At 43.6% G+C, this 27,679-nt stretch overlaps 1 protein-coding gene across 1 annotated transcript in view; it reads left to right on the forward strand.

Annotated features, from left to right (window-relative positions):
- Positions 1-27,679, forward strand: part of plxnd1 (plexin D1) — a 164,214-nt gene that overhangs the window by 54,308 nt on the left and 82,227 nt on the right. The window contains exons 10-15 of the mRNA XM_063067742.1: positions 735-821; positions 1,227-1,320; positions 9,148-9,311; positions 24,049-24,200; positions 24,591-24,690; positions 25,918-26,057. Coding sequence (XP_062923812.1) covers positions 735-821; positions 1,227-1,320; positions 9,148-9,311; positions 24,049-24,200; positions 24,591-24,690; positions 25,918-26,057 — 737 coding nt within the window. The remainder of the gene's footprint in view (positions 1-734; positions 822-1,226; positions 1,321-9,147; positions 9,312-24,048; positions 24,201-24,590; positions 24,691-25,917; positions 26,058-27,679) is intronic.

The following is a 27,679-nucleotide window of genomic DNA, read 5'->3' on the forward strand; positions in this document are numbered from 1 at the left end:
TCCTCCCTGGCATTCCCACTGCTCTAAATATGCAATAAGGAAGAAAGAATAAATAACGAAAATGACTCTACCTACAGCCTTATGCTTCTACTCGCTGAAGCATCTATGAGCCAAAGCTTCACTCTAACACTGGCTGCTCCCCGATGACCACTCCGCTTAAACCTAACTTCCTTTTATTGGACCTTGCAAAGTGCCTAATTATGTGCAATCCAATCTCTCTTCAGGAACTGTGGCCTGCAAAATGAGCCGACTGCTCCCGCTTGCTTCTTTTAACCTCTCTCTCCCTCTTTGCAATCCTATGTCCTCTCAGGAACTGTGGTGCACAAATTGGCAAATCTCTGCATACTTTAAAGCTTCCTGACCAGGTTGGGAGTCCAGACCAGAGCTGATAAGTCTAGGAGTCCAGACCAGGGGTGGTAGTATTAGGAGTTCAGAACATGGGTAATGGGAGTGCAGACAAGGGATGGTGGGGCTGGGTTAGGGATAGGGTTAGGATAAGATGGAAGTCCACATATTATGAGAGTGAATAGGGAAGTAGTGATCAGAACAGGAGGGTTGGATCTCGGGGCACCAGATGTGGGGAGGGGACATGCTGATGGTCAGGTCAAGAGACGAGGTGATGAGGGTTCAGACTGGGGCATTTGTAGGAGTGACCAAATGAGGGAGAGGCAGGGTGTGGGGGTTGACCCAGGTGGGAGTAGTTACCATTCTAACCATTTTTAATTCTGCTTCAGGGCAGTAAGCTGCAGTGTGACTTTGGACACCAGGTTTGTGAGGCACGGTGGTTCAACAGTTCCCACGTACTGTGTGAGGGCGTCAAGGTAAGTACAGCACTGAAAACCTTTGCAGTTTTTCCCCCTGACATTGACTGCAAACAGTTGGTATTAAATAGTCACAGAGTAAAGGAGGTCCAACAACCCTTACTCAACCTCCCATCTCTGAGCAGGAACTTGGTTGTGTATGAAAATCTGTATATGAGAGTCTGCGGTGGATGCATGTGTGATCTTGCTGTGCGCAGATTGCCTGTTCTGTTTCCAGTTGTTGTGATGATGATACTTCCAAGAAGGATGAGGTTGGCTGTGAGGCTCAATGGCATTCTGATGGGTATGAGAGTGGCACTATATAGTTGAAGGCTTTTTTTTCTATCTCAGGTCTCCAAATTGTCATTTGCCTGCCTCCTTCCTTCTGAACCTCTTTGTGGACCACCATTTCCTTTGTTCTTTCAGCTGTCAACGCACAATGCAAGCCAACGATTTCCCATCAGGCTGAGGCTGAAGGAAGATTCAGAGAAGCTGATTGACAATCCTAGCGCCACCTCAGGTTTGGTACACTGCAAGTTGTGACTGCAGCATGGATGTGTGGCAGGGTGCCACTCTTGTCCTGATGAACCAATGCTCACTCAGAAGTTCTATGGGATTATGTGCTGAGATGCAGGTCCTTACTTCCACTGTGCCAGGGGCTGCTTTTTCAACAGTTCACTGCATGTTAAATGGTTCAAGGCTCCAACTTAGAATCGACACCTGGCAGCACCCATCATACCCATAAAGGAGTTTGGCTGTAGGCAGCATTCAAATGTTAGACAAGCTGAATAGCCCAGGGTTTGGCATGGAACAGCAACCGTAAGGATATGTGAAGTTGTGCTTAGCTGGTAGAATATAGAACATTACAGTACAGTACAAACCCTTTGGCCTATGATGTTGTGCTAACTTTTTAACCTACTCTAAGATCAATCTAATCATTTCTTCCTACATAAACTTTCCTTTTCTATCATCCAAATTTCAAAAAGGTAAAAGTAAATTTATTATCAAAGTGCATATATGTCACCATATACAACCCTAAGATTCATTTTCTTGTGGGCATACTCAATAAATTTATAGAATACTCATAACAGAATCAATAAAAACCCATCCATCTTGGACGTTCAACTAGAGGGCAGAAGACAACAAATTGTGCAAAATGCAAAAAGAAATAAATAATTATAGATAAAGAAACAGAAATATCCAGTACATAAGATGAGTCCTTGAAAGTGAGTCCATAGTTTGTGAATACATTTCAATGATGGGGCAAGTGAAGTTGAGTGAAATTATCCCCTCTGGTTCAAGAGGGGTATTAACTGTTCCAGACCCTGGTGATGTGAGTCCTGATGTGCATGTCATGGGTAGTGGAGGTCCTTGATGATGGATGTTGCTTTTCTGTGACAGCGTTTGATGTTGATGTGCTCAGTAGCTGCGAGGGCTTTACCTGTGATGGACCAGGTCATATCTACTACTTTTGATAGGATTTTCCATTCAAGGGCATTGGTTTTTGCATACCAGGTTGTGATATAGCCTGTCAGTATACTCTCCACTATACACCTATAGACATTTGCCAAAATTTTAGATACCATGTCGAATCTTCACAGCTTCTAAGTAGAAGGGTTGCTGTGCTTTCTTCGTAATTGCACTTGTGTGCTGGGTGCAGACAGGTCTTCCGAAATAATAACACCAAGGAATTTAAAGTTGTTGACCCTCCCCACCTTTGATCATCCAATGAGCACTGACTCATGGACATCTGGTTTCCTCCTCCTGAAGTCAATAATCAGCTTCTTGGTCTTGCTGACATTGAGTGAGAGATTGTTGCTGAAGCATCGCTCAGCCAGATTTTCAATTTCCCTCCTGTATGCTGATTCATCACCACATTTGATTCGGCCTACAACAATGGTGTTGTCAGCAAACTTGAATATGGCATTGGAACTGTGCTCAGCCACACAGTCATAAGTATAAAGTGAGTAGAGCAAGGGGCTAAGCACAGCCTTGTGGTGCACCTATGTTGTTGGAGATCGTGGAGGAAATGGGGGCTAATAAGTTTCATCACCAACGTCTCAAAGCACTTCATCACTGTGGATGTAAGTGCTACTGGGTGATAGTCACTGAGGCAGGTCACCACGCTCTTCTCAGACATTGGTATAATTAAAGCTTGCTTGAAGCAGGTGTGTACCACACACTGCTGAAGCGAGAGGTTAAAGATCTCAGTGAACACTCCAGCTTGTTGATCAGCATAGATCTTTAGTAGTTGGCCAGGTACCCCGTCTTTGTCGAATGCTTTTTGCGGATTCACCCTCCTGTTTGCACGTCGGCCTCAGAGACTGAAATTATAGGATCATTGGGGGATGTTGGAGTTCGTGTTGGTTCCTCCATGTTTTGATAATGAAAACGAGCATTGGAGATATTGAGGTCATCTAGAAGTGAAGCCTTGCTGTCTCCCATGTCGCTTGATTTAACTTTAGAAGTGGTGAGAGTATTCAAGCCCTGACACAACTGTCTAGCATCCTTTGTTGATTCAAGTTTGGTCCAGAATTGCCACTTTGCCCATGTGATGGCTTTCCGAAGATCATACCTGGACCTCTTGTAACTTTCTTGGTCACCAGACTTGAATGCCTCTGATCTGATTCTCCTCAGATTGTGGATCTCATGGTTCATCCAGGGTTTCTGATTGAGGAAGACTCTGAATGATTTTGTGGATCTGTTACAACCATGGTGTATTCATTCAGATCCACAGATGAGTCCTTGAACACTGCACTGTCCACTGACCTGAATCATTCCTGTAGCCACTTCTCTGCCTCCCACAACTACCTCTTTGTTGTCCTTGTCTCTGAAGCTTTGTTTTTCGGCCTCTGCCTGTATGCAGGTAGGAGAAGGACAGCCAAGTGATCCAATTTACTGAAATGCAGTCTGGGCATTCCTTATCTTAGTATAACATCGTCCCAATACCCTAATGTAGATCATTAATGTGTTGGGACCTCTGGTGCGACAGATTATATGCTGATTGGGCAGGGTTTTCTTCAAACAAGACTGGTTGAAGCACCCAATCATGATTTGAAATGCATCAGGATGGACTGTTTCTTGTTTGGAGATGGCATCATGCAGTATCTTAAGCACTTGATTTTAGTCAGCAGCTGATAGTAGGTAAACTGCAGTCAGGATTATGGAGAGAACTACCTTGGTAAATAAAATGGACGGCATATGACCAAGGTCAGGGGAACACAAGTTCGACAAAACTGCCACATCAGAGCACCATCAAGAGTTTATCATGAAACACACACCTTCACATCTTTCCTTTGCCGATTGAGCAGTTTGATGCATTCGGTAAATTGAGAAACCTTCTGGTTTGACCGCTACATCCAAGTTTCACTGAGACTCCGCCTCTCATTTGCCCTGATACAGCAGTCTTGCCCTGAGGTCCTCACTTTTGTTCTCTAGCGATTACACATTTGCTAACAAGGTGCTGGTAGAGGTAGCCTCATCCCTCTACATTTCAGACTGGCTTGGAGTTCCCTCCCCTCCTGCCTTGCTTCCAGCTATGGCAATACATCTTCATCTGCTTATAGGTGCTGTACCTGCCTAGTCCACCGAGACCTTAAGACGGTCATGAAATCTGTCAATCGTTAAGCCGCCTTAAAAGTACGTTGCTCAAATGGACATTGCATGCTGTGGATTGCAGTGAGAGTAATTCAAAAGAGGTATATTTAAAAATATATTTTGAAGTATTATCTGCAGGCTCTATACAACCCTAGACAGACCACACTGGGAATACTGTATTCAGTTCTGGACATCTCATTATAGAAAGGATGTGGAAACGTTAGAGAGGGTGCAGAGGAGATTTACCAGGATGCTGCCTGGACGAGAGAATGGTGAATGTGGTTCACCATTGCTATCTTTAATGGATAAATACTGGTATAATTCATGTGCTTATGTAAGAGTTTCTTAAATGTTCATAATATATCTGACTCTATCACCACTCTCTGTGTAAAAGTAAATAAATAAATAAATTGTCTCTGTCTTCCCCCTTTTCTTTCCTTCAATCACCTTAAAATTATGCCCCCTGGTATTAGCCATTTCCACTCTGGAAAAAAGTCTCTGCCTATTTATCTTTGCCTCTTATCATCTTGTACATCTCTATCACTCCAGAGAGGAAAGTCCTAACTTAGCAAGCCTATCCTCATAACATGTGTTCTCTCGTCCAGGCAGCATCCTGGTAAATCTCCTCTGCACCCTCTCTAACGTTTCCACATCCTTTCTATAATGAGATGTCCAGAACTGAATACAGTATTCCCAGTGTGGTCTATCTTGGGTTGTATAGAGCTGCTTCATTGCCTCATGGCTCTTAGACCATAAGCCATCGCAACAGAAATAGGTCTATTAGGCCTCTTGAACTCAGCCCCCCCCAACTAATGAAGGCCAACACACCACACACCTTTTTAACCACCCTATTAACTTGTGTGGCAACTTTGAGGGAACTATGGGAAGACAGCTGGTGTTGGTTTCCACAAATAGGCAGTACACAGCTAATGAGTGGACTCTGATAGGTTTCAGGAGTGAAGTGGTTACTGCAGGAGATCCTCTGGAGGGAATTGATCTCTGCAGGAGTAGAGAGATGTTCCAGATGGAGGTGATATGTGAAGGAGTGGAGAGCTCCTATGGAGGGAGTTGATCTCTGCAGTAGTGGACTTTTAACACTAGTAAGGACTGGATGGAGACCTTTGTGAAGAGACATCCTACCCCACTTCTCAGAAAGACTTCCAGTGGTTACTATGAGAAGGGTTGCTTCAACAAGAACTGTGGTGAAAGTACTTAAGGTAAAGATTAAATATTAGATTTATTTGTATATCAAATTATTGAAACATATAGTGAAATGCCTTGTTTGTGTCAAATCAAATCAGTGAAGGTTGTGCTGGGTGCAGCCCAAAAGTGTTGCCACACTTCCTGTGCCAATGTTTCATGCCCACAGCTTACTAAACCTAAATGTCTTTGGAATGCGGGATGAAACCAGAGCATCTGGAGGAAGCCCATGAGGTCCTGGGGATAATGTACAAACTCCTGATGGGAATCTAACCCCAATTGGTGATCTCTGGAGGTGTAAAGCAATTGTGCTATCCCAGGGGTTCACAGACCCCTTGCTTAATGGTATTGGTCCATGGCGTAAAAAAGGTTGGGAACCCCTGCTCTAAACTCTACTCTACTGTATGGTTCTTCATTCATAATCCCATGTGTATGAAGCTGATAGGGAGGTGTTTATCAGACAATTTCCCTTGCTTGCATGAGAATTTAGCCATCAGAATTCTATGGAATTTTGTAGTCAGGATGTTTGCTGTATAACTGGAATTATCCACCATGCCCTTGCAAATTTGACCAGTAAAGATTTATGAAAGGGGTCGTGAACACCAATCCCACATTCAGAGCCTCAGTACTGTTAATTGGCTTCACATTGGTAAATTCATGTCCACGAGGAGACGGTTGGCAGTGTGGAGTTCACATTCAGTTCTGATCAGTGTGAAGGACTCTGTTCAACCTGTGGCCAAAGGAGCCTGAGAACTGGAGGTTTACCCTGTATCTGATGCTGCACTTATCCAGGGAAAGTTGAGGGCTACACTTAGAACTAAGCTCTGTACCCAGCCTATACTGTGACTGCCCTGAGAATGTTGGGGAGAGTGGAGAGGAAACTAAGCTCTGGAGCCAACCACACTGTAACTGTCCTGAGAACATTTGCTGCAGCAATGAGAGGGAGATGTTTTGGATACAGAATTAACTTGGCAATGGAAGCAGATGGTGGAGCATTTTTTACCTGCAGGTCAGTTGATCAGTGGTGAAGCCAGAGCATCTGGAGGAAGCCCATGAGGTCATGGGGAGAATGTACAAACTCCTTACCGACAGTGATGGGAATCTAACCCCAGTCGGTGATCTCTGGAGGTTTAAAGCAATTGTGCTATCCCAGAGGATAATGGTATTGCTTGCTTAATGGTATTGGTCCATGGCATAAAAAGGTTGGTGTTCTGCAGGGCTCTGTTTTACCCGTGATGGACCAGGTTTACTGAGTGTTCTTGAGGCAGAGATCAAATGGAAAGCCATGCATTTTTTTTCCCAGGGTGGAAATGGCTAATATGAAAGTGATTGGAGGAAAGTATAGGAGGGATGCCAGAGGCAAGCTTTTTTACATTAAGAGTGGTGGGTACATGGAATGCTCTGCCAGGAGTGGTGCTGGAGATAAATGCATTAGGGACATCTAAGAGACTCTTAGATAGACACATGGATGATAGAAAAATGCAGGGGCATATGAGAGGGGAGGGTTCAATTGATCTTAAGAAGTCAAGACGACATCATGGCTGAAGTGCCTGTACTGTCAGTAGTATTATATGTTCAATGTCATTTCTGCAGGGACTTGATATTCTTCACATCTATTCTAAAGGGACATCCACCTATTCTAAGGCTGTGCCTTCTTGTGCTAGACTCCCCTACTACAGGAAGCATTCCTTCCATGTGTACTCTGTTGAGGCCTTTCAATATTCCTGGTGAATCTTGATGAAGGGTTTTGGCCCAAAACATCGACTATTTACTTTTTTCCATGGATGCTGCCTGGCTTGCTGAGTTCCTCCAGCATTTCGTGTGTGTTCCTTTCAATATTTGACAGGTTCAATGAGATCCCCCTTCATTCTTCTAAACTCCCCTTTCATTCTTGGGATCATTCTCATGAACCTCGCCTGGACCCTCTCCAATGCCAGTATCTCCTTTCTTACATAAGGGGCCAAAAATTGCTCACAATACTCCAAGCATGGTCTGACCAATGCCTTATAAAAATTTAGCATTATGTCTTTGGTTTTATATTCCAGTCTTTTTCCAAGTCCCTTTGCATCCCTGTTTAAATTTTAATTTTTTTCCTGTTTAGTCTACATCTTTATTCCTTCCAATGAAGTGAATGACCATACACTTCCCTACACTATATTCGATTTGCCATTTCTTTGTCCATTTTCCTAATGTGCCTAAGTCCTTCTGCAGACTCCCTGCTTCCTCAACACAACCTGCCCCTCCACCTATCTCTGCAAAACTTGGCCAGAAAGCCATTAATTCTGTTGTCCAAATCACTGACATTTCGTGAAAAGAAGTGGTCCCAATACGAACCCCTGCAGAACACTGGTCACTGGCAGGCAACCAGAAAAGGCCCCCTTTATTCCTGTTCTTTGTCTCCTGTTAGTCAACCACTCTTCTATCCAGGTTAGTATTTTTCCTGTAATACCATGGGCTCAAATCTTATTAAGCAGCCTCATGTGCGGCACCTCGTCAAAGGCCTTCTGAAAATTCAAGTAAACAACATTCATGGACTCACTATCTATCTTGTCTGTTATTTCTTCAAAGAGTTCCAACAGATTTGCCAAGCAAGATTTTCCCTGAAGGAAACCATACTGATTTTGGCCTATTTTATCATGTGCCTTGAAGTACCCCATGGGCAATAGCTCCAGCTCTGTTACTGGGGGAAGGATCCTTCCCAAGATCAGCTGCAAACCCATAGCTTTTCCAGCATTCAGACTCTAATGAACACTGACTTGGGCCAAGCAATGAGAAAGGAGAAAGAATTCTAATGGTGACAAAGGCTGAATGTCGCTACCCCTGCAGTGTTACAGCCTCTTCTTCCTCTCCCAACAGTCTTCTGTGGCCTCTCCTTCACCTTTAAGAAAAAGTTCTCCTCCTTTTACCCGTCAGCAAGCTGGCTGAAACCAATCAGATCACCTTTTTGTAGCTCTCTCAGCTCTTAGGTCTCTCTGATTAGAGATCGGAATTAAGCACATCCCAACTCTAGTGAACCAACATATGATCTTTCCACTCTGCTGACATCTGGGCCAGTGCAGACAGATCTTTACTGTGACTAATGTGGGTCATCCCTAAGATGGGAGTGTGTTATACAGACGGTGAAGACATTTTACTCTGATTTGCGTTGTCCCTGTCCTAGCAATGGGAACATTTTGTGTAGTGAAAAAGTTTTACTCTGACTTTGATCCACACTCGGAATGTTTGGGATAGTGCAAAGGGAGCTACTTAACCTATGCTGTCCCATTTCTGGTAATGTTTGACAAAGCAGTGTAGAGGCAACATTTCTGTCATATCTAACTATACTTTGGGAATTGAAAGTCCTGACACAATGAGTAAAGTGAAATCTAGAAGAGGAGTAGGATTTTCTGAAATGACATTAAATGCTAAAACTGGGATGAATGTTGTCTTTCAATGACCGGCAGGAAATCTCCAAATATTGCTTTTTGATTCTGAGTGCTAGCGAAGCTCATTAAACCTGGAGATGAAGGTTGGGAAAGGGAGTCCTGATGCAAATATTATGTCTCTGCAGTGGAGGTGTACAACTGTGCAAGTGGAAGTTCAGACTGCTCAGAGTGCTGGGGACGAGAGGACCGGGGACATCAATGTGTCTGGTGTGAGACAACGCAGAGCTGCAAGCTGAAGAGTGAGTGCAGGCAGATTGTGGACAACTGTCCTGCCCCTGAGATCCACAGGGTGAGTAACGCCCTCAGTGTCATCATGCACCAAACCAGTTCTATACTGTAGGGCTGGAGTCCTCCAAATCTAGATTCTAGTCTCACCTAACCTCAGTGGAAAAAGCCTGCTTGCATTTACCTATCTTACTGGAGCTTTTAAGGAATATAAAAGTGGATAAGTCTCCAGGTCCTGACAGGATATTCCCTAGGACATTGAGGGAAGTTAGTGTGAAAATAGCAGGGGCTCTGACAGAAATATTTCAAATGTCATTAGAAACGGGGATGGTGCCGGAGGATTGGCGTATTGCTCATGTTGTTCCATTATTTAAAAAGGGTTCTAAGAGTAAACCTAGCAATTATCAGCCTGTGAGTTTGATGTCAGTGGTAGGTAAATTGATGGAAAGTATTCCTAGAGATGGTATATATAATTATCTGGATAGACAGGGTCTGATTAGGAACAGTCAACATGGATTTGTGCATGCAAGGTCATGTTTGACAAATCTTATTGAATTTTTTGAAGAGGTTACTAGGAATGTTGACGAGGGTAAAGCGGTGAATGTTGTCTGTATGGACTTCAGTAAGGCCTTTGACAAGGTCCCACACGGAAGGTTAGTTAGGAAGGTTCAATTGATGGGTATTAATATTGAAGTAGTAAAATGGATTCAGCAGTGGCTGGATGGGAGACACCAGAGAGTGGTGATGGAAAACTGTTTGTCAGATTGGAGGCCAGTGACTAGTGGTGTGCCTCAGGGATCTGTACTGGGTCCAATGTTGTTCGTCATATACATTAATGATCTGGATGATGGGGTGGTAAATTGGATGTATAAGTATGCAGATGATACTAAGATAGGTGGAGTTGTAGATAATGAAGTAGGTTTTCAAAGCTTGCAGAGAGATTTAGGCCAGTTAGAAGAGTGGGCTGAAAGATGGCAGATGGAGTTTAATGCTGATAAATGTGAGGTGCTACGCTTTGGTAGGACTAATCAAAATAGGACATACATGGTAAATGGTAGGGCATTGAAGAACGCAGTAGAACAGAGGGATCTAAGAATAATGGTGCATAGTTCCCTGAAGATGGACTCTCACGTGGATAGGGTGGTGAAGAAAGCTTTTGGTATGCTGGCCTTTATTAATCAGAGCATTGAGTATAGTAGTTGGGATGTAGTGTTGAATTGTACAAGGCATTGGTGAGGCCAAATTTGGAGTATTGTGTTCAGTTTTGGTACCAAATTATAGGAAAGATGTCAACAAAATAGAGTATAGAGAAGGTTTACTAGAATGTTACCTGGGTCTCATCACCTAAGTTACAGAGAAAAGTTGAACAAGTTGGGTCTTTATTCTTTGGAACATAGAAGGTTGAGGGGGGACTTGATAGAGGTATTTAAGATTATGAGAGGGATAGATAGAGTTGACGTGGATAGGCTTTTTCCATTGAGAGTGGGGGAGATTCAAACAAGAAGACATGAGTTGAGAGTTAAAGGGCAAAAGTTTAGGGGTAGCATGAGAGGGAACTTCTTTACTCAGAGAGTGGTGAATGAGCTTCCAGCAGAAGTGGTTGAGGCAGGTTCAATGTAGTCATTTAAAGTTAACTGGACAGCTATATGGACAGGAAAGGAATGGAGGGTTATGGGCTGAGTGCAGGTCGGTGGGACTAGGTGAGAGTAAGAGTTTGGCATGGACTAGAAGGGCCGAGATGGTCTGTTTCCGTGCTGTAATTGTTATATGGTTATATGGTTACTATACGCCTCATAATTTTCTATGCAGTATATCTATCAAATCTCTCCACATTCTGCTACATCCAGGGAATAAATTCTAACCTACTCGACCTTTCCCTATTATTCAGGTCATCAACCCTGGAAAACCCTCTTGTAATTATTCTCTATACTCTTTCAAACTTATATCTTTCCTGTAGGTAGATGACCAGAATTGTACACAATGCTCCAAATTAACAGAGATATAACAAAGATAGTCAACGTGACTTAGTTCAAGGGAACTCTTTCCAATTAATTTGAAGTTTTTGAAGAGGTAACAAAATGTATTGATGAGTGCATTTGGCTCTGTGGACCTACAAGAGGTTTTTGACAAGGTTTCACTTGAGAAATTGGTCCAAAAAGAAGACCCCATGTGATCTTAAATTGTTTCAGTAATAGGAAACAGGGTGATGGTGAACAATTGTGTTTGGGGTTGGAAACCTGTGAAGAGGTAAAAAGCTGAATAAGGAATCTGATAGGAGAAGATAGTTGACTACGGAAGAAATGGAAGGGGGAGGGACACCATGGGGAGGTGATGAGCAGGTGAGGAGAAGAGAAGGGGAATAAGGATAACCAGAATGAGGAATGTAAAAAAGAGAGAAAGGGGGAGAGATTACAAGAAGTTACAGAAATCGATGGTCAGGTTGCAGTTTCCCCAGACAGAATATGAGGTATTGCTCCTCTGGCCTGAGTTTGATCTCATCGTGACAGTAGAGGAGGCCGTTGACCAACATGTCGGAATGGGAAGTTCAATTGAAATGAGTAGCCACTGAGAGATCCTGCCTTTTATTGAGATAGAACAAAGGTGCTCGACGAAGCATTCCTTCAATCTACTTTGGGTCTTACTGATGTAGAGGAAACTGCACCTGGAGCACCAGATACAGTAGATGACTCAGAAAGACTCGCAGGTGAAGTGTCATCTCACCTGGAAGGACTATTTGGGGCTTTTGAATGAGGGAAGCGGTGTCGGGGCAGGTTTAGCTCTTGTCACACAGGGAAAAATGCTGAACTTATTATCACTATTTGATATGATGTCAAATTTGTTGCTTTCATCAGCAGTATAGTGCAAAGGCATGCCATTTACAAGAATAAAATACTATAAATTACAAAATAAATGAATAGTGCAAAAAAAAAGTAAGTCCATGGACTGTTCAGACATCTGACAGTGGAGGGAAAGAAACAGTTTCAGAATCTTTGAGATGTTGCCTGTGCTAGAGTATTTCAGTTCTGAGGAGAACCTGGACCGTTTGGATTGCTTGAATTGGAGCAGAGCCTGCAAAGGAAGGGGTTCTGAATGAAGGCAACAAAACTGTAGAGGCATAGAAAGGTTAGATAATGGGAAACTATTACCCATAACAGAGGGCATAGGTTTAAGAAATGTGGGAAGAAGTTCAGAGAGCATGTGAGGAAGAATATTTTCATGTAGTGATTGGGGGAATCTGGAACATTCTGCATGAGATGGTGGAGGAAGGTACTCTCTCAACTCTTTGGAGGTGGCATGGTAGCGTAGAGGTTAGTGTAACATAATTATAGTGCCAGCAACCCAGGTTTAATTCCCACCACTGTGTATGAAGAGTTTGTATGTTCTCCTTGTGACCCTGTGGGTTTCCTCCGGTTGCTCCAGTTCTCTCCCACATTCCAAAGATGGATGGGTTAGTAGTTTAATTGGCCATTTGGGTATAATTGGGCAGCACTAGCTCTTGGGCCAGAAGGGCCTGTTACTGTCCTGTATCTTTAAATAAAGATAAATAGACATTTAAGAAGTATCTGGGCAAGCATTTGAATTGCTAAGACATAGACAACATGATAAATGGGCATGAAGATGGGGGGCCGAAGGCTCTGCTGCTGTACACCCACTATGTAAGGGCACAAAGCAGACCTTGCAATGTGTCTCCTCATTTTCATTTTGAACTTTATCAGTTGAAACATTTGTAGATTCATACAGCATGGAGACTAGCCATTTGGCCTGTTGTGTCAATGCCAATCAGTAGGCACCCATCTATATTAATCACTGAGCCCAGAACACCCTGTATCACACTCACAAACTGCACAACACCCTGTACACCATATTAAGCCCATCTTCCAGCCTTCTATGCCTACACATTTCAAATGCTCATATTGACAGACATTAAATGCTGTCAGTGCACCAGCTACAACCACTCTCCCAGCCACTGTACTCAGATACTTGCCACGGATGACAAGATTCTCTGGATGAGATAGGCTTCCTCTGATTCAAGGTTGTTTAATGTCATTTCTTATACACAAGTGGAAATGAGAATTGTATCTAATGCAGCACATAAAGAACCCACAAAAGATGAAGAACAGAATAATAATTAAAAACACAATAAATATAAATACATAAGATAACTTGTATACATTGATTGTATGTCCATAAAGTGACGCCAGGCTGTACATAAGGTGACTGACAGGAAATAATAAAGTAGTGGTGGCTGGTGCTTGGAGGTGTTGGTTAGTGTGTGGAGGTGTTAATCAGCTTCACTGCTTTCGTACTTCCCTCTAATCTCTTATTTCTTACTCTAAATCTATGTTCTCTAGATTCACCAACCCCAATATAGGGAACATTTCCTGCATTTTATCCTACTCTTGCCCCTAATAATTTTATATACCTTTATCAGATCCTCTGCTACAGGGAAACAGACCCAGTGTCTCCAGTCTCTACTCATAACTAAGCTGCTCCATCCCAGGCAATATCCTGATGAAGCAACACACATCAAAGTTGCTGGTGAACGCAGCAGGCCAGGCAGCATCTATAGGAAGAGGCGCAGTCGACGTTTCAGGCCGAGACCCTTCGTCATATCCTGATGAAATTCCTTTCCACTCTGTCCAGCACAACCGCATCTTTAATATAGTGTGGTAACCAGAACTTCACACAGTATTCCAGATGAGGCAGACGAATGACTTATAAACTTGAACTATAACCTCCCTGCTCTTGGATTCCTTTTCTTCATTAAAGAAGACCAGTTCCCCATATGCGTTCTCAGCCATATTAACTACCTGTGCTATGACCTTCAAGTCCTTCTGGATGTTTCGATGAGGACGCAGAATGTCCTGCTCCCAGTTAATCATTGTTACCCCATCCTGTTTGAATTGGTTAAAGGGATAGCTGGGGAATCACTGGCATTTGAGCCTGGCTCTAAATTCTGTGGAGTTCAAACATCACTTCTCTACATGTTACCTCTTCCCAATGACCGTGTTGGTTTCCACCCATGTTTTAAAGATGTACAGGCTCAGGTTAGTAAGTTGTGGGTGCTGAAAATGTGTGGTCACTTGCAGGCTTCTCCGGTGTTGTTGTTTGTTGATGCAGATGAAAAATTCCACTATATGTTTTGATGTATAATTAAAACTAATCTTTAACCCCTTTGCATGGGGACTTTAGATTTAAGGTTTAAGGTCATCTAAGTGGGTGGTGAGGGGAGGAGCCATTCTGAGGACTGCACTCAGCTGTGTAGCACTGTAGTGGATTCAGTGAGAGTGGTACAGGGTGCTGAGAGGTCAGCGAGGGTAATATAGGGTATTGTGCGGTTTGTGAGGGTGATGCAGGGCATTGTGGATTCCCTGAGTTTAAAAGAGAGTATGCAGGGTCTCTGAGGGTGATCAAGGGTTCATGTAGGTGTGCTCAATGATGGGGAGTGCTTTACTTCTGATGGACTGGGCTGTATCCACTACTTTTTGTAGGATCCAAAAGTAAACCAAGTCTCATTAAACATACAACACAACAAACTCTCATTTTCTTCTGATACAGCAATCTTGCCCTCAGGACCTCAGTTTTGTTCTACAGCTACTGCACATTTGCTAACAAGATGCTGGGTAGAGTGGGCCACATCCCTCTGCCTTTCAGCCTGGCTTGGAGTCCTTCCCTCCCACCTCGCTTCCAGTCATACCAATGAACTTTCATCCACTTAAAGGTGCCAGACCTGCTTGCCTGAAAGTTAGGTCTGCCAAGTCCTTGATAAGGTTGTGAAATCATTAACTTGAATTAAAAGTACATTGCATTAAGGGAAATTACATGCTGCAGATTGCACTGAGTTCACTTCAAGAGAGCTATATATTTAGAAGCAATGTTTGAAGCCCAAAGAATGCCGCCGTAGTTCACGGGTGGCATCATTCTCTCTCAGGTTGTTGCGGAGTTTGCGAGGTTCTAATCGGGTTTTTAAGGGTTGGTAAAGGTGATACAGGGTGTTTGGGGCCAGTGGGTGTGATACTAGGTGTTACCAGGTCACTGTTCAACTACAGGGTATTGTAGATTCAGTGACGGTGATATAGGGTATTGCAGATTCAGTGAGAGTGATACAGGGTGTTGTAGATTCAGTGAGAGTGATACAGGGTGTTGTAGATTCAGTGAATGTGATACAGGGTGTTGTAGATTCAGTGAGGGTGATACAGGGTGTTGTAGATTCAGTGAATGTGATACAGGGTGTTGTAGATTCAGTGAGGGTGATACAGGGTATTGTAGATTCAGTGAGTGATACAGGGTGTTGTAGATTCAGTAAGGGTGATACAGGGTGTTGTAGATTCAGTGAGTGTGATACAGGGTGTTGTAGATACAGTGAGTGTGATACAGGTGTTATAGATTCAGTGAGTGTGATACAGGGTGTTGTAGATTCAGTGAATGTAATACAGGGTGTTGTAGATTCAGTGAGGGTGATACAGGGTGTTGTAGATTCAGTGAGAGTGATACAGGGTGTTGTAGATTCAGTGAGTGATACAGGGTGTTGTAGATTCAGTAAGGGTGATACAGGGTGTTGTAGATTCACTGAGGGTGATACAGGTGTTGTAGATTCAGTGAGGGTGATACAGGGTGTTGTAGATTCAGTGAGTGATACAGGGTATTGTAGATTCAGTGAATGTGATACAGGGTGTTGTAGATTCAGTGAGGGTGATACAGGGTATTGTAGATTCAGTGAGTGATACAGGGTGTTGTAGATTCAGTGAATGTAATACAGGGTGTTGTAGATTCAGTGAGGGTGATACAGGGTGTTGTAGATTCAGTGAGAGTGATACAGGGTGTTGTAGATTCAGTGAGTGATACAGGGTGTTGTAGATTCAGTAAGGGTGATACAGGGTGTTGTAGATTCACTGAGGGTGATACAGGTGTTGTAGATTCAGTGAGGGTGATACAGGGTGTTGTAGATTCAGTGAGGGTGATACAGGTGTTGTAGATTCAGTGAGTGTGATACAGGGTATTGTAGATTCAGTGAGGGTGATACAGGGTGTTGTAGATTCAGTGAGGGTGATACAGGTGTTATAGATTCAGTGAGTGATACAGGGTGTTGTAGATTCAGTAAGTGATACAGGGTGTTGTAGATACAGTGAGGGTGATACAGGTGTTGTAGATTCAGTGAGTGTGATACAGGGTGTTGTAGATTCAGTGAGGGTGATACAGGGTGTTGTAGATTCACTGAGGGTGATACAGGTGTTGTAGATTCAGTGAGGGTGATACAGGTGTTGTAGATTCAGTAAGGGTGATACAGGGTGTTGTAGATTCAGTGAGTGATACAGCGTGTTGTAGATTCAGTGAGTGATACAGGGTGTTGTAGATTTAGTAAGGGTGATACAGGGTGTTGTAGATATAGTGAGGGTGATACAGGTGTTATAGATTCAGTGAGTGTGATACAGGGTGTTGTAGATTAAGTGAATGTGATACAGGGTGTTGTAGATTCAGTGAGGGTGATACAGGTGTTTTAGATTCATGTGAGTGTGATACAGGGTGTTGTAGATTCAGTAAGGGTGATACAGGGTGTTGTAGATTCAGTAAGGGTGATACAGGGTGTTGTAGATTCAGTGAGTGACACAGGGTGTTGTAGATTCAGTGAGTGATACAGGGTGTTGTAGATTCAGTGAGTGATACAGAGTGTTGTAGATTTAGTAAGGGTGATACAGGGTGTTGTAGATACAGTGAGGGTGATACAGGTGTTATAGATTCAGTGAGTGTAATACAGGGTGTTGTAGATTCAGTGAATGTGATACAGGGTGTTGTAGATTCAGTGAGGGTGATACAGGTGTTATAGATTCAGTGAGTGTGATACGGTGTTGTAGATTCAGTGTGTGATACAGGGTGTTGTAGATTCAGTGAGTGATACAGGTGTTGTAGATTCAGTAAGTGATACAGGGTGTTGTAGATTCAGTAAGGGTGATACAGGGTGTTGTAGATTCAGTGAGAATGATACAGGGTGTTGTAGATGCAGTGAGTGATACAGGGTGTTGTAGATTCAGTGAGTGATACAGGGTGTTGTAGATTCAGTGAATGTGATACAGGGTGTTGTAGATTCAGTGAGGGTGATACAGGTGTTATAGATTCAGTGAGTGTGATACAGGGTGTTGTAGATTCAGTGAGAGTGATACAGGGTGTTGTAGATTCAGTGAGTGATACAGGGTGTTGTAGATTCAGTGAGTGTGATACAGGGTGTTGTAGATTCAGTGAGAGTGATACAGGGTGTTGTAGATTCAGTGAGTGATACAGGGTGTTGTAGATTCAGTGAATGTGATACAGGTGTTATAGATTCAGTGAGTGTGATACAGGGTGTTGTAGATTCAGTGAGAGTGGTACAGGGTGTTGTAGATTCAGTGAGGGTGATACAGGTGTTATAGATTCAGTGAGTGTGATACAGGGTGTTGTAGATACAGTGAGGGTGATACAGGGTGTTGTAGATTCAGTGAGGGTGATACAGGTGTTATAGATTCAGTGAGTGTGATACAGGGTGTTGTAGATTCAGTGAGAGTGATACAGGGTGTTGTAGATTCAGTGAGTGATACAGGGTGTTGTAGATTCAGTGAATGTGATACAGGGTGTTGTAGATTCAGTGAGGGTGATACAGGTGTTATAGATTCAGTGAGTGTGATACAGGGTGTTGTAGATTCAGTGAGAGTGATACAGGGTGTTGTAGATTCAGTGAGAGTGATACAGGGTGTTGTAGATTCAGTGAGTGATACAGGGTCTTGTAGATTCAGTGAGTGATACAGGTGTTGTAGATTCAGTGAGTGATACAGGGTGTTGTAGATTCAGTGAGAGTGATAAATGGTGTTGTAGATGCAGTGAGTGATACAGGGTGCTGTAGATGCAGTGAGTGATACAGGGTGTTGTAGATTCAGTGAGGGTGATACAGGGTGTTGTAGATACAGTGAGGGTGATACAGGTGTTATAGATTCAGTGAGTGTGATACAGGGTGTTGTAGATTCAGTGTGTGATACAGGGTGTTGTAGATTCAGTGAGGGTGATACAGGTGTTATAGATTCAGTGAGTGTGATACAGGGTGTTGTAGATTCAGTGAGAGTGATACAGGGTGTTGTAGATTCAGTGAGGGTGATACAGGTGTTATAGATTCAGTGAGTGTGATACAGGGTGTTGTAGATACAGTGAGGGTGATACAGGGTGTTGTAGATTCAGTGAGGGTGATACAGGTGTTATAGATTCAGTGAGTGTGATACAGGGTGTTGTAGATTCAGTGAGAGTGATACAGGGTGTTGTAGATTCAGTGAGTGATACAGGGTGTTGTAGATTCAGTGAATGTGATACAGGGTGTTGTAGATTCAGTGAGGGTGATACAGGTGTTATAGATTCAGTGAGTGTGATACAGGGTGTTGTAGATTCAGTGAGAGTGATACAGGGTGTTGTAGATTCAGTGAGAGTGATACAGGGTGTTGTAGATTCAGTGAGTGATACAGGGTGTTGTAGATTCAGTGAGTGATACAGGTGTTGTAGATTCAGTGAGTGATACAGGGTGTTGTAGATTCAGTGAGAGTGATAAATGGTGTTGTAGATGCAGTGAGTGATACAGGGTGTTGTAGATTCAGTGAGGGTGATACAGGGTGTTGTAGATAGAGTGAGGGTGATACAGGTGTTATAGATTCAGTGAGTGTGATACAGGGTGTTGTAGATTCAGTGAGTGATACAGGTGTTGTAGATGCAGTGAGTGATACAGGGTGTTGTAGATTCAGTGAGAGTGATAAAGGGTGTTGTAGATTCAGTACGTGATACAGGGTGTTGTAGATTCAGTAAGGGTGATACAGGGTGTTGTAGATTCAGTGAGAGTGATACAGGGTGTTGTAGATGCAGTGAGTGATACAGGGTGTTGTAGATTCAGTGAGGGTGATACAGGGTGTTGTAGATACAGTGAGGGTGATACAGGTGTTATAGATTCAGTGAGTGTGATACAGGGTGTTGTAGATACAGTGAGGGTGATACAGGGTGTTGTAGATTCAGTGAGAGTGATACAGGGTGTTGTAGGTTCAGTGAGTGATACAGGGTGTTGTAGATTCAGTGAATGTGATACAGGGTGTTGTAGATTCAGTGAGGGTGATACAGGTGTTATAGATTTAGTGAGTGTGATACAGGGTGTTGTAGATTCAGTGAGAGTGATACAGGGTGTTGTAGATTCAGTGAGTGATACAGGGTGTTGTAGATGCAGTGAGTGATACAGGGTGTTGTAGATTCAGTGAGTGATATAGCGTGTTGTAGATTCAGTGAGGGTAATACAGGCTGTTGTAGATTCAGTGAGTGATACAGGGTGTTGTAGATTCAGTAAGTGATACAGGGTGTTGTAGATTCAGTACGGGTGATACAGGGTGTTGTAGATTCAGTGAGGGTGATACAGGGTGTTGTAGATACAGTGAGTGATACAGGGTGTTGTAGATTCAGTGAGTGTGATACAGGGTGTTGTAGATGCAGTGAGGGTGATACAGGGTGTTGTAGATTCAGTGAGGGTGATACAGGGTGTTGTAGATTCGGTGAGTGATACAGGGTGTTGTAGATTCGGTGAGTGACACAGGGTGTTGTAGATTTAGTAAGGGTGATACAGGGTGTTGTACATTCAGTGAGTGATACAGGGTGTTGTAGATTCAGTGAGGGTGATACAGGGTGTTGTAGATTCAGTGAGTGATACAGGGTGTTGTAGATTTAGTAAGGGTGATACAGGGTGTTGTAGATACAGTGAGGGTGATACAGGTGTTATAGATTCAGTGAGTGATACAGGGTATTGTAGATTCAGTAAGTGATACAGGGTGTTGTAGATACAGTGAGGGTGATACAGGGTGTTGTAGATTCAGTGATGGTGATGCAGGGTGTTGTAGATTCAGTGAGTGATACAGGGTGTTGTAGATTCAGTAAGGGTGATACAGGGTGTTGTAGATTCAGTGATGGTGATGCAGGGTGTTGTAGATTCAGTGAGGGTGATGCAGGGTGTTGATTCAGTGAGTGTGATACAGGGTTTTGTAGATTCAGTGAGACTGATACAGGCTGTTGTAGATTCAGTGAGTGGTACAGGGTGTTGTAGATACAGTGAGGGTGATACAGGGTGTTGTAGATACAGTGAGGGTGATATAGGGTATTGTAGATTCAGTGAGGGTGAGACTGGGTGTTGTAGATTCATAGAAAACCATAGAAACTACAGCACAGAAGCAGGCCTTTTGGCCCTTCATAGCTGTGCCGAACCATTTTCTGCCTAGTCCCACTGACCTGCACACGAACCATATCCCTCCATACACCTCCCATCCATGTATCTGTCCAATTTATTCTTAAATGTTAAAAAAGAACCCACATTTACCACCTCGTCTGGCAGCTCATTCCATACTCCCACCACTCTCTGTGTGAAGAAGCCCCCACTAATGTTCCCTTTAAACCTTTCCCCCCTCACCCTTAACCCATGTCCTCTGGTTTTTTTCTCCCCTTGCCTCAGTGGAAAAAGCCTGCTTGCATTCACTCTATCTATACCCATCATAATTTTATATACCTCTATCAAATCTCCCCTCATTCTTCTACGCTCCAGGGAATAAAGTCCTAACCTATTCAACCTTTCTCTGTAACTGAGTTTCTCAAGTCCCGGCAACATCCTTGTAAACCTTCTCTGCACTCTTTCAACCTTATTTATATCCTTCCTGTAATTTGGTGACCAAAACTGAACACAATACTCCAGATTCGGCCTCACCAATACCTTATACAACCTCATCATAACAATCCAGCTCTTATACTCAATACTTTGATTAATAAAGGCCAATGTACCAAAAGCTCTCTTTACGATCCTATCTACCTGTGACGCCACTTTTAGGGAACTTTGTATCTGTATTTCCAGATCCCTCTGTTCTACCGCACTCCTCAGTGCCTTACCATTAACCCTGTATGTTCTACCTTGGTTTGTCCTTCCAGCGTGCAATACCACACATTTGTCTGTATTAAACTCCATCTGCCATTTTTCAGCCCATTTTTCCAGCTGGTCCAAGTCCCTCTGCAGGCTCTGAAAACCTTCCTCACTGTCTACTACACCTCCAATCTTTGTATCATCAGCAAATTTGCTGATCCAATTTACCACATTATCATCCAGATCATTGATATAGATGACAAATAACAATGGACCCAGCACTGATCCCTGTGGCACACCACTAGTCACAGGCCTCCACTTGGAGAAGCAATTCTCTACTACCACTCTTTGGCTTCTACCATTGAGCCAATGTCTAATCCAATTTACCACCTCTCCATGTATACCTAGCGACTGAATTTTCCTAACTAAGCTCCCATGCGGGACCTTGTCAAAGGCCTTACTGAAGTCCATGTAGACAATATCCACTGCCTTCCCTTCATCCACTTTCCTGGTAACCTCCTCGAAAAACTCCAATAGATTGGTCAAACATGACCTACCACGCACAAGGCCATGTTGACTCTCCCTAATAAGTCCCTGTCTATCCAAATGTTTGTAGATTCTGTCTCTTAGTACTCCCTCCAATAACTTATCTACTACCGACGTTAAACTTACCGGCCTATAATTTCCCGGGTTACTTTTCGATCCTTTTTTAAACAACGGAACAACATGAGCCACTCTCCAATCCTCCGACACCTCACCTGTAGACAGCGACATTTTAAATATTTCTGCCAGGGCCCCTGCAATTTCAACACTAGTCTCCTTCAAGGTCTGAGGGAACACCCTGTCAGGTCCTGGGGATTTATCCTCTTTAATTTTCCTCAAGACAGCAAGCACCTCCTCCTTTTCAATCTGTACAGTTTCCATGATCTCACTACTTGTTTCTCTTAACTCCATAGACTTCATGCCAGTTTCCTTAGTAAATACAGACACAAAAAACCTATTTAAGATCTCCCCCATTTCCTTTGGTTCCGCACATAGCCGACCACTCTGATCTTCAAGTGGACCAATTTTATCCCTTACAATCCTTTTGCTCTTAATATACCTGTAAAAGCTCTTTGGATTATCCTTCACTTTGACTGCCAAGGCAACCTCATGTCTTCTTTTAGCCCTCCTGATTTCTTTCTTAGGTATTTTCTTGCCTTTCTTATACTCCTCAAGCACCTTATTTACTCCCTGTTTCCTATACATGTCACACAACTCCCTCTTCTTCTTGATTAGAGTTGCAATATCTCTTGAGAACCAAGGTTCCTTATTCCTATTCACTTTGCCTTTAATCCTGACAGGAACATACAAACTCTGCACTCTCAAAATTTCTGCTTCGATGGCTTCCCCCCTACCGATCACACCTTTGCCAGAGAACAACCTGTCCCAATCCACGCTTTTTAGATCCTTTCTCATTTCTTCAAATTTGGCCTTCCTGCAGTTCAGAACCTCAACCCTAGGACCAGATCTATCCTTGTCCATGATCAAGTTGAAACTAATGGTGTTATGATCACTGGAACCAAAGTGCTCCCCTACACAGACTTCCGTCACTTGTCCTAACTCGTTTCCTAACAGGAGATCCAATATTGCATCCCCTCTAGTTGGTCCATCTATATATTGATTTAGAAAACTTTCCTGAACACATTTTACAAACTCTAAACCATCTAGACTCTTAACAGTATGGAAGTCCCAATCAATATATGGAAAATTAAAATCCCCTACCACCACAACTTTGTTTCCTGCAGTTGCCTGCTATCTCTCTGCAGATTTGCTCTTCCAATTCTCATTGACTATTGGATGGTCTGTAAAACAATCCCACTAATGTGGCCATACCTTTCCTGTTTCTCAGCTCCACCCATAAGGACTCAGTAGACAAGCCCTCTAATCTGTCCTGCTTGAGCATTGCTGTAATATTTTCCCTAACAAGCAATGCTACCTCCCCACCTTTCATTCCTCTGCCTCGATCACATCTGAAACATTGGAACCCTGGAATATTAAGCTGCCAGTCCTGCCCCTCCTGTAGCCAAGTTTCACGAATTGCAATAACGTCATAATTCCACGTGTCAATCCACACCCTCAACTCAGTGAGTGATACAGGTGTTGTAGATTCAGTGAGGGTCATACAGGGTGTTATAGATTCAGTGAGTGTGATACAGGGTGTTGTAGATTCAGTGAGTGTGATACAGGGTGTTGTAGATTCAGTGAGTGATACCGGGTGTTGTAGATTCAGTGAGGGTGATACAGGGTGTTGGAGATTCAGTGACGGTGAGACTGGGTGTTGTAGATTCAGTGAGGGTGATACAGCGTGTTGTAGATTCAGTGAGGGTCATACAAAGTGTTGTAGATTCAGTGAGTGATACAGGGTGTTGAAGATTCAGTGAGTGATACAGGGTGTTGTAGATTCAGTGAGTGATGCAGGGTGTTGTAGATTCAGTGGGTGATACAGGGTGTTGTAGATTCAGTGAGTGTGATACAGGGTGTTGTAGATACAGTGAGGGTGATACAGGGTGTTGTAGATTCAGTGAGGGTGGTACAAGGTGTTGTAGATTTTGTGAGGGTGACACGGTGTTGTATATTTGGGGAGGGTGGTACAGGGTGTTTCTGTTTGATACTGGGTGTTGCCAGGTCACTGAGAGTAATACAGGGTGTTGTAGAATCAGAGAGGTTGGTACAAGGTGTTGTAGAATCAAGTGGCCAGATTCTGCTCCTATATCTTATGGTCGTATGAATGTGTCGTGTGGTTTGTTGTGGGGCAAGCTTAACACATCATCTCAGTTGTCTGCAAGAAATGTGACCACTTGCACTGAATGATTCATGGGGTTTGGAGTCTGTCATGTTGAACCAAACTGACAGATGAATCTGTGTCTTTCAGATAGAGCCAGTCACTGGCCCTCTGCGCGGTGGGACACGCCTAACAATCAAAGGCAGAAACCTGGGCCGCAGGTTCAGTGACATCGCTGGTGGTGTTTGGATTGGTGCCACTGCATGTATCCCTCGTCAGGAGGGTTATGTGGTCTCAGCACAGTATGTAGTTTCATAATTTCCTTTTTCTGCATTCTGTGGAAGAAAATCTGTTGTAATAGTAATGTGTAGCTCCACTCTTGCTCCATTGCACGACACAGAATCCCTGCTCACTTGTCAATCTGTGCAGTCACTGTAAGCAGTAAGTGAATGTCGACTTTGTGTGTTACTGTATTTGTGCATGTGTCTTGGAATCAGAGTAATACAGAATGGAAAAATGCCCTTCAGCTAAACTCATCCGTGCCAACCAGCCCATCTGAGGTAGTCCTTTTTGTAGTTTACGTCAGTTTTTTCAGAGTAATGATTCAAGAGGATGGGTTGAGCTGAAGGTGGAGATGGAAAAAACTGAGTGAGGTGATGATCTTGCTTTGTTGAATCTTTTGTGTTTTTCAGGATTGTGTGCACAACTGACAGAGCCAACAAAGAGTTCACGGACGTGGTGAGCGTCAGGGTCCAGGAGGAAGCAAGGTCCAGCCAGAGATTCTCTTTCCTTGTAAGTCTCAATTTCATGTGCATTTCTGATCGCTGCTGGAAGAATGTGCACCATGTGGAAATGGAAGACATCAGTTTAATTAGGCATCATTGGCTTAATTAGTTTGACATAAGATTGTGGGCTCTTGGGATTGTTTCTATGCTGGACCATTTGCTGGATATTTGTTTAATGATGTGGCGGGTGAGGGAAACGTTTATAGGATGCTGCCTGGATTCATCACTAAAACATTCATCCACCAATACCCCCTGCTTCCTAACCCAAGCCAGGAAAAGCTTAAAGTGATAGTGTAAAGCAACTCAGAGATTGATGGTGTATGACCTGGCCGTATTGGTCCATCCAAAATGCATCACCTAACACTTGTCAGGGTTAAATTCTGTCTGCCGTTGTCCATTTTACAAACTGGGCAATGTCATCCTGTAATCTATGATTATCCTTCTCACAGCCAACAGCACCACAAATTTTTGTGTCACCTGCAAACTGACTAATCACCCGTTCCTCGTATATTCATATCCATGTTATTAATATTCCTGATGACCTTGGTGCTACTCGAAGAAGTCTGCTGTCCTTTTCCATTCTGCCTTTACCTGACTTCCAACCCAGCACTACAATGGAGACTCAAATGTCTTTTATGTCTTGTCACGGCATGTTTCTCAGTTCAGAGTCATTAGAGAAGTGTATTAAATGCTAGCTTAGTCAGTGTTGCCCCGAACGTGAATAAATAAGAAAAAAAGACACTTTCTGCTCAGTTTTGTGTTTGATATACTTCGATATACTTTGGCACATCATTTGGCAAGTTCATTAAGGATATATGAATCTGATATACAAAATGGGCAACACACACAAAAATGCTGAGGAAACTCAGCAGGTCAGGCAGTATCTATAAAGTGTGTGTTCACGTATTGTACATTGGCACACGAGTTGAGGGTCACACAGGCAGGCGTTACAAATGTGCATTCGTGTGTTGCATTAATGGATGTCAAGTGTGTGCATGTTATGTACATAAGCTTTTGCATGAATGTTGTGGACATACAACTTTTGGCCAAGACCAATGTCTGGTTACAATGGGATTTTACCTTGTGACCCTGATGATGCAGCACTTGGAAAAGCCTGTACAGTCATGGATTAACTTTTCCACACTGCTGGCCACTCTGTTGGATACTTGCAAGTTTGGTTTCCATCTATCCACTGCAGATTTTCATCTGATGAACTTGTGTTTTTCCTGACTAGATTCCTGAGGTCACCAAGATAGTTCCTGATCAGGGGCCCAAAGCTGGAGGAACCCAAGTCACCATCAGAGGCAAAAACCTGCACATTGGGTCTATGGTCAGGGTCATTGTCAATGGCTCCAAGGACTGTACCAATATAAAGTAAGTCTCATGGCAGCAGCTTCAGTGGATGGGTTTTGTCATTCATTTACTTGTCTGTAGCACAAACAATATTTGAAAGATGGCATTGTCATATGCAGCCAGGGAGCTGCATTTGGCTATACAATTTAGATGAACCTTCCTTGAGATCTAATGATATCACTCTTTCTCAGACAGACTCTGTTTTGAGTATTTTATCCTGGTTTAAACAATTTCAGATTGAGTCTTTCACCAAATATACTCAGCTGCCCAGAAGTAAACAAGCCCAAGTCTGTTCAGCTGCTGACCATATCCAACCTCTGGAAGTTTGCTCTCCAGCATCAGCTAACCAGGTCTCTGATCCCAGCTCTCATCCATGCCAGGTCTTTACCATCCCCTCCAACCTTCAACTGTAGGAGGCAGAACGCTCTGTCCTCAGTAAGGGCCTCACCTTTATCCCCCTTTGCCCACACCTCAGCGAGTTCCGTGTTTGCCATGATGCAGAACTCTTCTTCCGCCGTCTCCGTCTCCGAGCCTACTCCTTCGGCAAGGACTCTTCCACCCCCACGGATGACCCCTTCTCCCATCTTCAACCCTCCTGTTCTTCATGGACACCCCGCTCTGGTCTTCTGCCTGCTCTGGATCTCTTTATTGCTAACTGCCGACGGGACATCAACTGTCTCGACTTCACCGCATCTTGTTCCCATTCCAACCTCACTCCTTCCGAACGCTCTGCTCTCCACTCCCTCCGCACTAATCCTAACCTTACTATTAAACCCGCCGATAAGGGGGGTGCTGTTGTAGTCCGGCGTACCGACCTCTACCTTGCCGAGGCACAGCGACAACTCGTGGATACCTCCTCTTATCTACCCCTCGATCGTGACCCCACTAAGGAGCACCAGGCCATTGTCTCCCACACCATCACTGACTTTATCCGCTCAGGGGATCTCCCATCCACTGCTACCAACCTTATAGTTCCCACACCCCGCACTTCCCGTTTCTACCTCCTACCCAAGATCCACAAACCTGCCTGTCCTGGCAGACCTATTGTCTCAGCTTGCTCCTGCCCCACCAAACTCGTTTCTGCATACACAGTTTTATCCCCCCTTGTTCAATCCCTTCCTACCTATGTTCGTGACACTTCTCACGCTCTTAAACTTTTCGATGATTTTAAGTTCCCTGGCCCCCACTGCTTTATTTTCACCATGGATGTCCAGTCCCTATATACTTCCATCCCCCATCAGGAAGGTCTCAAAGCTGTCCGCTTCTTTTTTGGATTCCAGACCTATTCAGTTCCCCTCTACCACCACTCTGCTCCGTCTTGCGGAATTAGTCCTTACTCTTAATAATTTCTCCTTTGGCTCCTCCCACTTCCTCCAAATTAAAGGTGTAGCTATGGGCACCCGTATGGGTCCTAGCTATGCCTGCCTTTTTGTTGGCTTTGAGGAACAATCTATGTTCCGTACCTATTCCGGTATCTGTCTCCCACTTTTCCTTCGCTACATCAACGACTGCATTGGTGCTGCTTCCTGCACGCATGCTGAGCTCGTTGACTTTATTAACTTTGCCTCCAACATTCACCCTGCCCTCAAGTTTACCTGGCCCATTTCCGACACCTCCCTCCCCTTTCTAGATCTTTCTGTCTC

This window comes from Mobula hypostoma, chromosome 15 (assembly GCF_963921235.1).
Source record: "Mobula hypostoma chromosome 15, sMobHyp1.1, whole genome shotgun sequence".
Lineage (NCBI taxonomy): Eukaryota > Metazoa > Chordata > Chondrichthyes > Myliobatiformes > Myliobatidae > Mobula > Mobula hypostoma.